The sequence below is a fragment of the Gossypium arboreum genome, chromosome 7 (assembly GCF_025698485.1).
Source record: "Gossypium arboreum isolate Shixiya-1 chromosome 7, ASM2569848v2, whole genome shotgun sequence".
NCBI lineage: Eukaryota > Viridiplantae > Streptophyta > Magnoliopsida > Malvales > Malvaceae > Gossypium > Gossypium arboreum.
The window spans coordinates 95,812,418-95,825,297 of record NC_069076.1 but is presented as its reverse complement, the minus strand read 5'-3'; the positions used below and the strand labels follow the sequence as shown (position 1 = coordinate 95,825,297).

The following is a 12,880-nucleotide window of genomic DNA, read 5'->3' as shown; positions in this document are numbered from 1 at the left end:
TGGCATTAACCTTACACTGAAAGCTAGGGTTACTACATCTCAAGCTCTAATATATATTTTTTATGAATTTATATATTTTTCACCATTACTCACTTAGCGGTGAGTGACTTTAACAAACCATTTTAAAAATTATTTTAAAAATATTAATGATTAAATTATAATTTTTAAAATTTAGTGATTAAATCAGATTATTTTGAAAATATTAGTCACCAAATTATAATTTTTTAACGTTTAATAATCAAAACAAACAATCTTGAAATTATTAACGAAAGCCGAACCTTCGTTTCCATTTAGGGAGCCACTGGAGTAGATATTAGTTTTCATTAGATTCACTGGCTTCCTTGCCGAAAAAAAGAAGAGAGAAATGACTAGGATGAATTACGTGAGAGAGAACGTTCCTCTCTCACGCTTCGGCGTCTTGGTAGCTCAGCTTGAGTCCATCGTTGCATCCGCATCGCAGAAATCTCCCGACCCTCTCCTTTGCTTTGATCTTCTCTCCGATCTCCTCACTGCCCTCGACGACGAGCCTAAGGTCCTTTTTCCCAGATCCTACCTTTTACTATTTCAGTACACAAACTAATTGTAGAATTCTGTCAGATCGTGTTCCCTTTTAGTTATTTATTCTGTTTGTTTATGTGTGATATTTAGTGAAGTTCATGTCTGTGAAGATTTGACTCGCAATTTCTTATAAACTTCCGCATTTTAATTTGGTAAGAAGCGATTTAGTTCTGGTTTGAAATATTGGCGAGGTGTCACGTTTATCATTCAATAGTTAGCTTTATTATGAAAATGAATTGTGATTATACAGATTAATATAGATAAATCACTTGCTTCACTGAAGTACTTATTAGTTCCAAGTTCAATGTAAATGTAGTAGAAGGGGTCTGACATTTGGGTTCCAGTGTTTTTTGTTCTTAGATTTTAGTGACTTTGAAAATTTATTCTTTTGGAGTGGAGTTTTATTTTCTTGACTTGAAAATATTAAATTTCAGGAATCTATCTTGTTGTGGCAAAGAAAATGTGAGGATGCCTTATATTCCTTGCTTATTCTTGGTGCTAAACGTCCTGTGCGTCACTTGGCATCGGTTGCAATGGCAAGGATAATATCTAAAGGAGATAGCATTTCAATATACTCAAGGGCCAGTAGTCTCCAAGGATTTCTTTCTGATGGGAAGCGGAGTGAGCCGCAGAGAATTGCTGGTTAGTGAAGCTGCAAGAAACTGTATTGTGCTTAGATCATTCTTTTTAACTAGAAGTGGCAGAATGTCCTCGTAACTACAATATTGCCTTGGTACAAGGATACTTTTCAACAAAAACAAATAAGCTAGTATTAGCAATACCTTAGAAATTGAAAAAATCTTAATATTCAATTAAGGAATAAGTATGTCATTGTTATTTTCATCCTGATTTAATAAGTTAGCAGCCTTTGCTGTTAAAATTCAATGAAGGAATAAGTACGTCATTGTTATTTTCATCCCAGTCTAAGCAAGCTTTACTGCCAGCAATTTTATTATTCTTATTATTTCTTTGAATTACTACAGAGAAACTAGAGGTTTTCTATAAACCTACATTTTCTAGAGCTCCATCTTCTTTCTTACGTGTTTATTCAGCCCTAATTTTATTGATTTCTTGCTATTTTTTCCTAATCCCTTTCATTATAAGTTAATGCTCATAATCAATAAATTTGGTCCCTTTTTTCTTTTTGCGGTGGGAAGGCCATAAAATTTTCTTACTGAAAGACTGCTTCTCATGATCTCAAGAGGATTTGTTTTTTCCTCTATAGATATTTTTTGAATTATAGATTGTTTCTTGTGTTATGAGCATTTGATTTGAATTTGTAGGTGCTGCACAGTGTTTGGGCAAGTTATATCAGCATTTTGGAAGAAGAATAACTTCGGGTTTGCTTGAAACAACTATTATTGCTACAAAACTGATGAAATATCATGAGGTATATTCTTTTGATATGCATTTTTTTTATACAATTTATCAACTGTAAGCCATAAAATTTATGTGAAAATATCAGAGAAATTATTGAAAGAGAAAAGCAGTGATGTCAAGGTGCATGCCTAGGTGCAGTATAAGACAAAAAAAGTGCTTCAGACACTTTTGGTCGATCATGTGTACACCTGGTGCACCTAAGCATGCTTTCTTAAGTCGATTAAGTGCAAAAAAGCCTTTTGATTGAAGTCATATTGCATTTGTTTTATTTTTGTTTAATTTTTTCCAGTAACTGTACTTTTAGCTGTAAAATGAAGGGATAATATCAAACTCTTAATTTCTCATATTTGAGTTTTTAATCAGCATATTGGCCAAAAAAAAAAAAAGAAAAAATAAATTCTGACCTGTTTTGTAAGATAAAAGTGGATCACTCTTTGGGTTTTATTAACAGCATTATATATCTTAGGCTTATATATATATGTATATACACATGCATGCACGTATTGCACCTTATTTCATTCAAGTGTGTGGTTCTTTCTTTAGAACCTTTAGCAATATAAGGGGTCTAGTGCCTTTGAATGTGCATTGCGCCCTTAACAAAACTATGCAAAAACCAAAAACCCTGATATCAACAATTTGTTAATCATTTTCCGCTACGGTGCTATCAAGAATTTGGTAGTTGAAAAATTGTTGGTATTAATTTTATTACTCATTTATGCCTGTGTCTTCAACATGTTTATCCTGAATTTTAGGAGTTTGTGAGACAAGAGGCTTTGCTCATGCTTCAGAATGCTTTGGAAGGCTGTGGTGGTAGTGCTGCTGCTTCAGCATATACTGAGGCATTTCGTCTCATTACAAGATTTGGCATTGGAGACAAAGCTTTTGTTGTTAGAATAGCTGCAGCACGTTGTTTGAAGGCTATTGCCAACATAGGGGGACCTGGTCTAGGGGTTGCAGAATTTGATAGTTTAGCTACATATTGCGTCAAGGCAGGTGTTCTTCTTTGTTATCTTCTTCTTGTTGCATTTTTTCTTAAAGTACTTTCTTGATCTCTTATATTTTGGGGTTGTTATCTATCTGCTATTTTTACTTCTATTCTCACTAGGCTCTTGAGGATTCAGTAACTTCTGTTCGGGATGCATTTGCTGAAGCTCTGGGCTCATTGGTTGCTCTTGGAATGAATCCTGAGGCGCAGGTATAGACATGTCAGATTTTGTTTTTTATTTCTTGTTTTCCCTTTTGAGTTTATTTAAACTATCATTATAACTCTTGCTAGGTTCAACCAAGGGGAAAAGGCCCTTTTCCTCCACCGAAGAAACTAGAAGGTGGTTTACAGAGGCATCTGGCTTTGCCTTTCACAAAAGGTATGCTCTTGTTTGGTTGGATGTTATTCAGACCTCTATTATTAGTCTAAAATTGTTTATCGTGCCAATTTTTATTTAAATAGATATTTTAGGCCAGTTTAGTCATGGTTAGCTTCTGATTTAGCACCTTTTGATGCTTGAATAATTTGTCAAGGATAATAACATTTCATGATCTAAAAGTTGGTGCGGTGACCCGGAAGATTTGCAGCCTTTGATGTTCTTATCTTTTCTTCTTTCTCATAAGCATTTGCTTTGAACTGTCAATGAATTTTCTTCAGTAACATCTTGTATTTCTTACTGTGAATCGAGAGAAAACAGAAAAATGGAGAGAAGAAAAAAATATGATACTGTCATGAGAAGAAGGAAGATATAGAAGGGAGAAGAAAGGAAGGAAGAAGAGAGATGGAAAAGGGATTTATTTCTGAATATCTCAGCTTGATTATTTCCTCGAGCTTGAATGTGATTTTATACTGTAATACAATGTACATAAAAGGGAATCAACTAAATTACAGCCTACATTAAATCCTACAACTTACATTATTTACATCCTATTATAAGTCCTAAATTTACATCTATCATTACACTTACAAATTCCTTAATTTACAGCTAGTGGTTCTCGGTCAAAGGATATTCGTGTTGGCCTTACCTTATCTTGGGTGTTCTTTTTACAGGTATACTAAATCATTTACTTGCTCCATTTCCCTCTTAAAATGCATATCCTTTTGTCTTGGCTTTTAAAATCTCTCAATTAGAACAAATTAGCTTTTACTATCAAACAAGTAGCATGCCCAGTAAATTTCCTATCTTATGGGTTTACAAATGATGATGATTTAATAATTTTTTCTTTGAATTCTTTCTGGCAGGCAATTCATTTGAAGTATCTACATCTAGATATTGAGCTTCAAAATTATGCTTTGAACATTATGGACATGCTTCGTATGGATACATCTTTTGATGCCCATGTAGTGGTATGTGGTTGAGAAAATTGGATTTTAACATATCTCCAGATTTATTTATTGGGTGACAAATTGGAACAGAAAAGCATCAAAGAATAAGCAAAATCCCAGTGAAAAGTGCTAGTGTCTGTTATACCTTTATTGTTTTCTCATACATCTGATGTATTGGTATCTGTCTTTCTGTTTGGTATTCTTATTTCTGAATTTGTATTACATTAATGCATATATATCAGAATTAAGTAATGCTTATCTATAGAGGTTCATTTGAGGGAAGTTTATGCATGTTAAAGAAACTGTTGCTATATGTTAACATTTTTCTCATCTTTTGTTTGTGAATTTTTTAAAAATGTTTATGGGAAATTGCCTGTTCCAAATTTCTTGCATCATGCTTTGAGGATAGGTACTGGAAGTCAATGCAGATAATCTGGTGTAACATTTAAGCTTTTGGTAAATTTCAGAAATGTCTTACTGGATTCTTGTTCCTTTGTACAACAAATGTTTTTTGTTCTGTTCTGTAGGAATGGAATATTGCTAAAGGTTGAAGCATTGCTAAGTTTTTCCTTGTACTAAGTTTATAAACAGAATAATCATGTGGTATTGTGGTTTCATTCAAAAGCTGAAGAGTTACCTGTTTTACTGAAGGCATGTGCTCTCTATATCCTACGCGTTGGTGTAACTGATCAGATGACGGAACCTTCTCAAAGGAGCTTTACAGTTTTCCTCGGAGAGCAGGTATGCTACAGATTCGTATTCTGTCTCCAGTCTTCATGAAGTTTCATTTCTAAATTTTTTTTCATTTAATTAAATTAAATTTCCTTTCCCTGTGGGTGGGTGTTGTGTGCTGGCGGACACTTGCAGCTTCAATCTCCAGAAGCCAGCCCTTCAATGAAAATTGCTGCCCTGCGTACCCTGTCATATACTTTGAAAACTCTAGGAGAGGTACTCTTGTTAATGCAAAATTTTCCTCTTTCTTGTAAGCATTTCCCAAAATATATTTGATAATAAGTTTCTAGTAGATGATTATCTAGTGCACTTATAGGATGAAGTCTCCATGTTGATCATGATGTTTCCAAATATATTGTTTCATAAGTTGTTAGTTTTAGTCATTCTATGTTCCACCTCATACCAATGATTCAAAGAACATATATATTAAATCATAAAGTTTGGAGTGTAATTGCATTATGTATTCTTAACATTAGTTAGTTGCTAAAACGCTCACATCATTAAGTTCTCTAAGCTTGATACATGTTTTGTCTGTTAAGGAAGGTGAAAATTTTTGGAAAATGAATTTTCCTACTATGAATCATTGGTATGGTCCATATGGTTATCTTTTGTTGATATAAAATTGTGGAGATACATGCACATGAAAAAGAAGTAAATGTGTCATTTTTGTTACATGGACTTGACACTTTTGGTTAAAGTAACTTGTGCAATACAAAACATTGCAAACAGGTATGGTATTGTGTCAACTTCCTCAATAGTGCTAGGAATACAACATGGTATTTGTAGCCAAAACATCATATTTGGAAGTGTATTGCTTCAATTAGAATTTTTTTTTATGTTTCACCTGGAATATTTGACAGTTAGAGATAGCAATCAGGCAAGTAGATGGTTTAGGGATAAATCATTTTGGCCTTGGCTCTTCTAGGTTTTAGGTTGATTTGGTTTGTATTTTGGGTTCTGATAAGCTTTTTGTTTAAATTTGGCTTGATTGTTTGCTTATTCCACTTTGGGACCAGGCTTTCTACTTGTTACCCAACTAATGGAACCAATTTAGATTTGATTTGGTTATTTATTTAGTAACTGCTATCATCACGTTGTCTCCCTGAAATTATTATTTGGCCAAGGAAAAAAGATTCTGAAGTTAGTGCTCATCTCGATGATGCAGTTTAGCTGTTTAATTCCTCTTATCTATGAACGCTCATGCAGTTTCCAGCTTTGCCACTCAATAGGTCATTATGACCAGTCTTGGAAGTTTTCTTGAGCTATGTTTATTTAATTTTCCCTTTTTAGGTTGCTTGTTGTCAGATTACAGTTTACTAATTAAGGAATATTTAAGTGTATCAGATAGGATTCTGTAAATATTTTACTGATTACTATCCCTAACTTTAAGGCTGTTTTTTTAGACAGCATCCCTAGAGTTAGTCTGTTTCCTAGTATAGAGTTTCCTAAGTTAGGCTTACTATGTGTATAAATATTTATGTAATGTCTTATGAATAAAATGGAATAGAAAAAGCCTATTCTTAACATGGTATCCGAGCCAGGTTTTTAGCTCAAATTCTGGGATTTTTTTTCTTTGTCCGCAACTTCTTCTCATTCCCGATCAACCCTCAAGCCTGTAGAATTTGTTCAAAAGAAACATGGCTGAAACTGTCAAAACCAGCAACACTGGAGAAGGAATTCTCAAGAATCATCTGTTGAGTTCAGTAAAGAAGAAATTGAGAAGTTGAAGAATCTGCTGGGATCATTGGAAAAATCTCCTTCAATAGGTACTAGTAGTTTGGTTTTTTCAGGTATATCCTCTTCTCAAAATTCTAAAATCTCGGATATACCCACAAAAGTTCTTGGGTCATTGACTCAGAGCTACTGACCACATGACCCACTCCTCACAAAAATTTGTTTCATATACACCTTGCCCTAGTAGTAGAAAGATAACAGAGTCGATGGTTCTGTGATCACAGTGGCTGGTCAGGTGATATTGTTATAAACAAAACCCTTACTCTTAAAAATGTCCTTCATGTTCCAAAACTATTTACCAATTTTCTATCCATCCAAAGAATTACCAAAAACTCTAAGCTGTAGTGTGGTTTTCTATCACAATCGATGTCTTTTTCAGAAGCGAGAATACGAGGAGGATGATTGGACATGCTAAGGAAGCAAATGGCCTATACTATCTTGAGGAATCCAATGGAGAAGTTAGTGCTCAATTCCTCACCATTATCTTTCATATCCGAATCTATTAAAACCAATAAAACCAAATTTGGCTCCATCACCTCCGCCTTGGTCATCCATTGTTTAGAGTCCTTAAAATTATGTTTCCTTCATTGTTCAAAGGATTAACTGTTGAAAAATTCCATTGTGATGTCGTGAACTTGCAAAACATAAACGTACCTCTTTTTAGGTAAGCAATAAAAGAACATCCGCTCCTTTTACTCTTATTCATAGTGATGTTTGGGGACCATCCACTATTTCAAATATTTTTGGGGCTCGGTGGTTTGTATCCTTTATTGATGATTGTACCGTGTGTCTTGGATATTTCTTTTAAAAGAAATCTGATGTAAGGTCTGTCTTTCCAACCTTTTACAACATGATCAAAACACAATTTGGAGTGAAATAAAAGGTTTAGGTCGACAATGCCAAGGACTATTTCAATCAGTTTCTCTCACCATATTTCCAAGAAAGAGGCATTATACATGAGTCATCTTGTGTTAGCACACCCCAACAAAATGGTGTTGCCAAAAGAAAAAATGGTCACATTTTAGCTATTACAAGAGCCCTCTTGTTCCAAAAAAATGTCCCTAAACAATACTGGGGGGAGGCTGTTTTAACTGCTACTCATATGATAAATAGATTGCCTACAAAAGTCCTTGAAGCCCTCTTGTTCCAAAAAAATGTCCCTAAACAATACTGGGGGGAGGCTGTTTTAACTGCTACTCATATGATAAATAGATTGCCTACAAAAGTCCTTGAATCTCAAAGTCCTATGCAAGTTCTAGCAAAATTCTTTCCTGATTTTAGTACTTCAAGTAACCTTCCTCCCAAAATATTTGGTTGTGTTGCCTTTGTACATGTACATTCTCAAAATAGAGGAAAATTTGATCCACGAGCTGTCAAGTGTGTCTTTCTCGGTTATTCTTCCACTCAAAAGGGGTATAAATGCTATCATCCACCACAAAAAATTTTATGTATCGTGGATGTTACTTTTGCGAACAAGAGAATTTCTTTAATCGTCCTTATCTTTGGGGAGATCTTATTCACGTAAGATAAGGACAGAGAATTCTTTCTTCTTGACATTCCAACTATTGTCCAAGAACCAAACACTCACATTCCAGCTCTGTCCAAGCAACCAAACACTCACATTCCAGCTCTGTCCAGCAACTGAAAGCAGAGCCTCATACACCCAAATCACAAAGAGGGATTCAGGACACTACTCGTCCTTCTTGGTTTACTCAAGGAAGAAGGCACGGTGCAAGTTCAATCATCTTCTCCTCCTATACAACCCGAGGTAATTGCTGAACCTACTCTGAAACTACTAAAAATTTAGATGAATTTCCCATTGCTATTAGAAAAGGGATTAGAGCCTGTACAAAACATCCCTTGTACTTATTTTTGTCTTACAAAAAATTGTCCCATAACCACAAAGCCTTTCTTACTAGCCTAAATTCTATCTCCATTCCCAAAATTGTATCCGAGGCATTAGAAGATGAGAATTGGAAAAATGCCATGAAGGTTGAAATGGAAGCTCTTGAAAAAAATAAGACATGGGACTTGGTGGAATTACCGAGAGGAAAGAAACCAGTGGGATGTCGCTAGGTGTACACAGTGAAGTATAAATCAGATGGTTCTTTGGAGAGGTACAAAGCAAGATTGGTTGCTAAAGGGTACACTCAAATGTATGGAGTAGACTACCTTGAGACATTTGCCCCTGTTGCAAAGATGAACACTGTGAGGGTGTTGTTGTCACTAGCTGCCAACCGAGGCTGGAAATTACAGCAATTTGACATAAAAAACGCCTTTTTACATGGTGATCTTGAGGAGGAAGTCTATATGGATGTTCCACGAGATTCGGTCCAAATCTGAGGATAGGTAGTTTGCGGACTAAAAAGGCTTTGTACGGACTAAAACAGTCCCGAGGGCTTGGTTTGGAAGATTTACCAAAGTAATGCTCAAGTTGGGGTATAAACAGAGTCAAGGAGATCACACTGCTTGTAAAACACTCATCTTCGTGGGGAGTGATGCTTTATATGTAGATGACATTATAGTGATTGGTGATGACCGGTAGGAATGGAGAATTTAAAGAAATGCCTAGTAAAAGAATTTGAAGTCAAAGAGCTCGGAAAGTTAAAATATTTCCTTGGTTTTGAAGTGGCACACTCTTGGGAAGGAATCTTTGTATCTCGGCAAAAATACATAGTTGATTTGTTGAGAGACAGCAAGTTGGGATGTAAACCAGCAGACACACCCATAGAGATGAATCACAGACTTGGAGATGCACTAGAAGAAGCAGCAGTTGATAAAAGTTCATATCAAAGACTTGTAGGAAGCTCATTTACTTGTCTCATACTGGGCCAGGATATTGCCTATGCAATCGGTGTTGTAAGTCGGTTTATGCACAACCCCAAAGAATCACATCTTAGAGCTGTGTATCAAATTCTACAAGACTTAAAGGGCACGCTAGGTAAAGGAATCCTATTTAAAAGGGGAGAATTTAACCCTTGAAGCCTATCTTGATGCAGATTATGCGAGGTCTATGGTTGATAGAAGATCAACCTCTGCTATTGCACTTTCCTAGGAGGCAATCTTGTGACTTGGAGGAGTAAAAACAGAATGTTGTGGCTAGATTTAGTCTGAAGCTGAATTTAGGCGATGGCTCTTGGAATTTGTGAGCTATTATGGCTAAAAATTATTTTGGAAGATTTGAAGATCAAGTGGGAAGGTCCAATGAAGTTGTATTGTGATAATAAGTCGCTATCAATATTGCACATAATCCGTTCAACATGATCGATGCGAAGCACGTTGAGGTTGAGACATTTTATAAAGGAAAAACGGACGGTGGCTTAATTTGCACTCCATTTGTGTCCACCGATAGTCAACTAGCGACATACTTACCAAAGGGTTGTGCGGAAAGTTGTTTCGAAACTAGTAAGCAAGTCGAGAATGGATGATATCCACTTTCCGGTTTGAGGGGAGTGTCGAGTACGTTTACTAATTAAGGAATATTTAAGTGTATCAGATAGGATTTTGTAAATATTTTACTGATTACTATCCCTAACTTTAATGCTGTTTTTTTAGACAGCATCCCTAGAGTTAGTCTGTTTCCTAGTATAGAGTTTCCTAAGTTAGGCTTACTATGTGTATAAATATTTATGTAATGTCTTATGAATAAAATGGAATAGAAAAAGCCTGTTCTTAACACTTGTGGTAATATGAAGGGGAATACAATGATCTGTGAGATCATACTCATAGATTGCACCAGACATTTAATTTTCTCTCTAAAGTGATTCTTGTGCTCAAGCTAACTATGGAGCTCTCAAGATGAAGTTCATGGATATTTAATTGTTCTTATCCTATCTCTCCTAACTAAAATTGGAGCTAGATGGTAGCTAACTGTTGAAACTCGATTTAAATATCTTAAATTAACTATGGGATGTGAAGAATCCTGATTTATTTGTTTTCTTGGGGTGCATAAATATGCTAATATGCCTAATTCTTTTGGCCTTTGTATGTTACTGTTTGAAAAATGCTTACCTCTTCTATGATTATTTAGTTGAGTAATTTGTCTTTTATAAACAAAAATTTGACGTAAGAGGACTTAAGAAAATCTGATATTATTTCTATTTGTATGTGTGAGCATGTTAACATTGTGAATTCAATATGTCTTTATGTAGGTTCCACTTGAATTCAAGGAGGTGTTTGATAACACAGTTGTTGCAGCAGTATCTCACTCTTACCAGCTTGTAAGCTCGTTATACATCTCTTACATTTTACAGAAGTTAGACATATTTGGTTGCATTAAGAGATTCTCATAAGTTATTAAGTTTACTTGGTTTAGGTTTTATATGTATTTGTATTTTATTGAAATTGTTAGAAAAACATTCATCCATCTGTTGTGAAATAAAATAAAAGTAGACAAGCATAAATCTTGAAAAGTGACTTTGATTTGGGCATTAAACTCATGCATCGGAAGCTTAATTCTATTTTGTAAAATTTCATATATTGTTCAAACCTGCAGCTTCTCATTTTACAATGTACCGCATTAGCATAAGTTAATATTATTTGAAAATTTATGGAAGGTACGTGTTGAGGCTGCTTTGACATTGCGTACATTGGCTGAGGTTGATCCAACTTGTGTTGGTAGTTTGATATCTTATGGAGTGACCATACTAAATGCTTTAAGGGAAAGTGTTTCCTTTGAAAAGGTAATTTAGTATTTTCGGCTTCAAAGCATCTATTTTTGTGCTGTCTTTTTTCATCTGTAATTTGTTGTTGTTCAGTGAAAATCATTTCAATCCCCATGATTTGAAATGTTTTGGTTAGTCCATTGTGGTTCATATTGTTTATTGAACTTTTGGTTTTGTTAAAACTTAACACAAATTGAATAAATTCTCCTACTTTGCTGTTATAAAACCTTTTTAATTTACATAGAAAGAAGAGGTCACATGAAAATCCCAACTTGATTGTTTTACTGGCATAACTATTTTATACTTTTTAACGTAAATTAAGGTAGGAAAAAGTTAAGGTTTATGTAGAATCTTACTTACTTGAAGGTCAATGGTGTAGCCTCCTTGAGTAGCAGAGTGAACCATATTGACTTCTCACTGTTGAAACTGAATGGTGTAAGTTGAGTTCTGCTTGAACAGCTAGGAGTGAAGTATAAATTTCCCCATTTATTATGCTACCTTTGTTCATGCCTAATTTGCTCAAGTAAATGGATGTCAGATTTTTCGTTTTGGTTTAATCAGTAATGCTGTGTAAAATTATCCTAACTGTCATACTTATCGATAACAATGTGAGCATTTTCTTCTGTGTTCCCCTTCGTGGTGTTTATACTCTCTTTTGAAGTGACCACAGACACCAAATTACATTAACATGTTCGCTCATGCGCATAGGACAATGCATGTGTTGCATTATATTTATAATTATTCAAATTGAAAAATTTCACCTTAGAAGCTCTTGTTACTTTCAGACAGCTGATATTCTAAGCCCAAGTTATGAATCTCATTATTATATGCGCAACTTTTATGTTTTAATTGCATTAGCTGTAGACATGCTATTATGACTTGTTCTGACATCAATAACCAGGGATCGTGATTTTTACTTCCTATGTTGATTAAGCATCAATATGGTGCGATATACGTACATGGCAAATGTCCAGGTCCATGTAGTGGTTGTATATAACCAGGAATTTTTTAACTTCTAGGATTCTTCAGATTGTATATGTATTCGTGTCTGTTAGCTATGTAGTTCTCTTTTTGATTAATGTATTCATGACATTCATTACAATTAATTATTTGTTCTTAAACCTTGATAATTCCGACTGAAAAGAAAAAATCTTGAAATGAAACTTAACATCCTTATTTGTTTTTAAAAGTATGACATACGCTGATTACAAAAAATAGGGCTGCCATATGGTGCTAGGCCTATGAATAAAAACATCAGTGTACCATAGCTTGATATCATGCAAGACTGTTTTTCTGCCTTTTTTTTTCTTTTAGTTTTTACTACCGTTATTTTGCATAATATCTTAAGGTTAGCAAGTACCTCTACTAGTGAGGAAAAAAATTATCCCCTCTTGTTGTCACTAATAAAGCTTTTACAGAGATCAATTATAGAAATGGAAGAACTTTCAGCTAATTCTAAGCTTCTTGGCTTCCATTTCCATTTCTCTTTATCTTCCTGTTT

At 34.7% G+C, this 12,880-nt stretch overlaps 1 protein-coding gene across 3 annotated transcripts in view; it reads left to right on the top strand.

Annotated features, from left to right (window-relative positions):
- The window catches only part of LOC108459881 (protein SWEETIE), a 41,166-nt gene continuing 28,286 nt past the window's right edge, over positions 1–12,880 (top strand). For 2 of the 3 annotated variants that reach the window (XM_017759278.2, XM_017759277.2), the window contains exons 1-12: positions 1–532; positions 993–1,200; positions 1,842–1,948; positions 2,691–2,927; positions 3,044–3,133; positions 3,215–3,302; positions 3,909–3,973; positions 4,166–4,270; positions 4,901–4,990; positions 5,117–5,197; positions 10,867–10,935; positions 11,272–11,397. In XM_017759278.2, coding sequence (XP_017614767.1) covers positions 365–532; positions 993–1,200; positions 1,842–1,948; positions 2,691–2,927; positions 3,044–3,133; positions 3,215–3,302; positions 3,909–3,973; positions 4,166–4,270; positions 4,901–4,990; positions 5,117–5,197; positions 10,867–10,935; positions 11,272–11,397 — 1,434 coding nt within the window. In that variant the 5' untranslated portion in view covers positions 1–364. Of the gene's footprint in view, positions 533–992; positions 1,201–1,841; positions 1,949–2,690; positions 2,932–3,043; positions 3,134–3,214; positions 3,303–3,908; positions 3,974–4,165; positions 4,271–4,900; positions 4,991–5,116; positions 5,198–10,866; positions 10,936–11,271; positions 11,398–12,880 lie in introns of those variants that run through there. The other variant, XM_017759279.2, reaches the window with a different exon arrangement.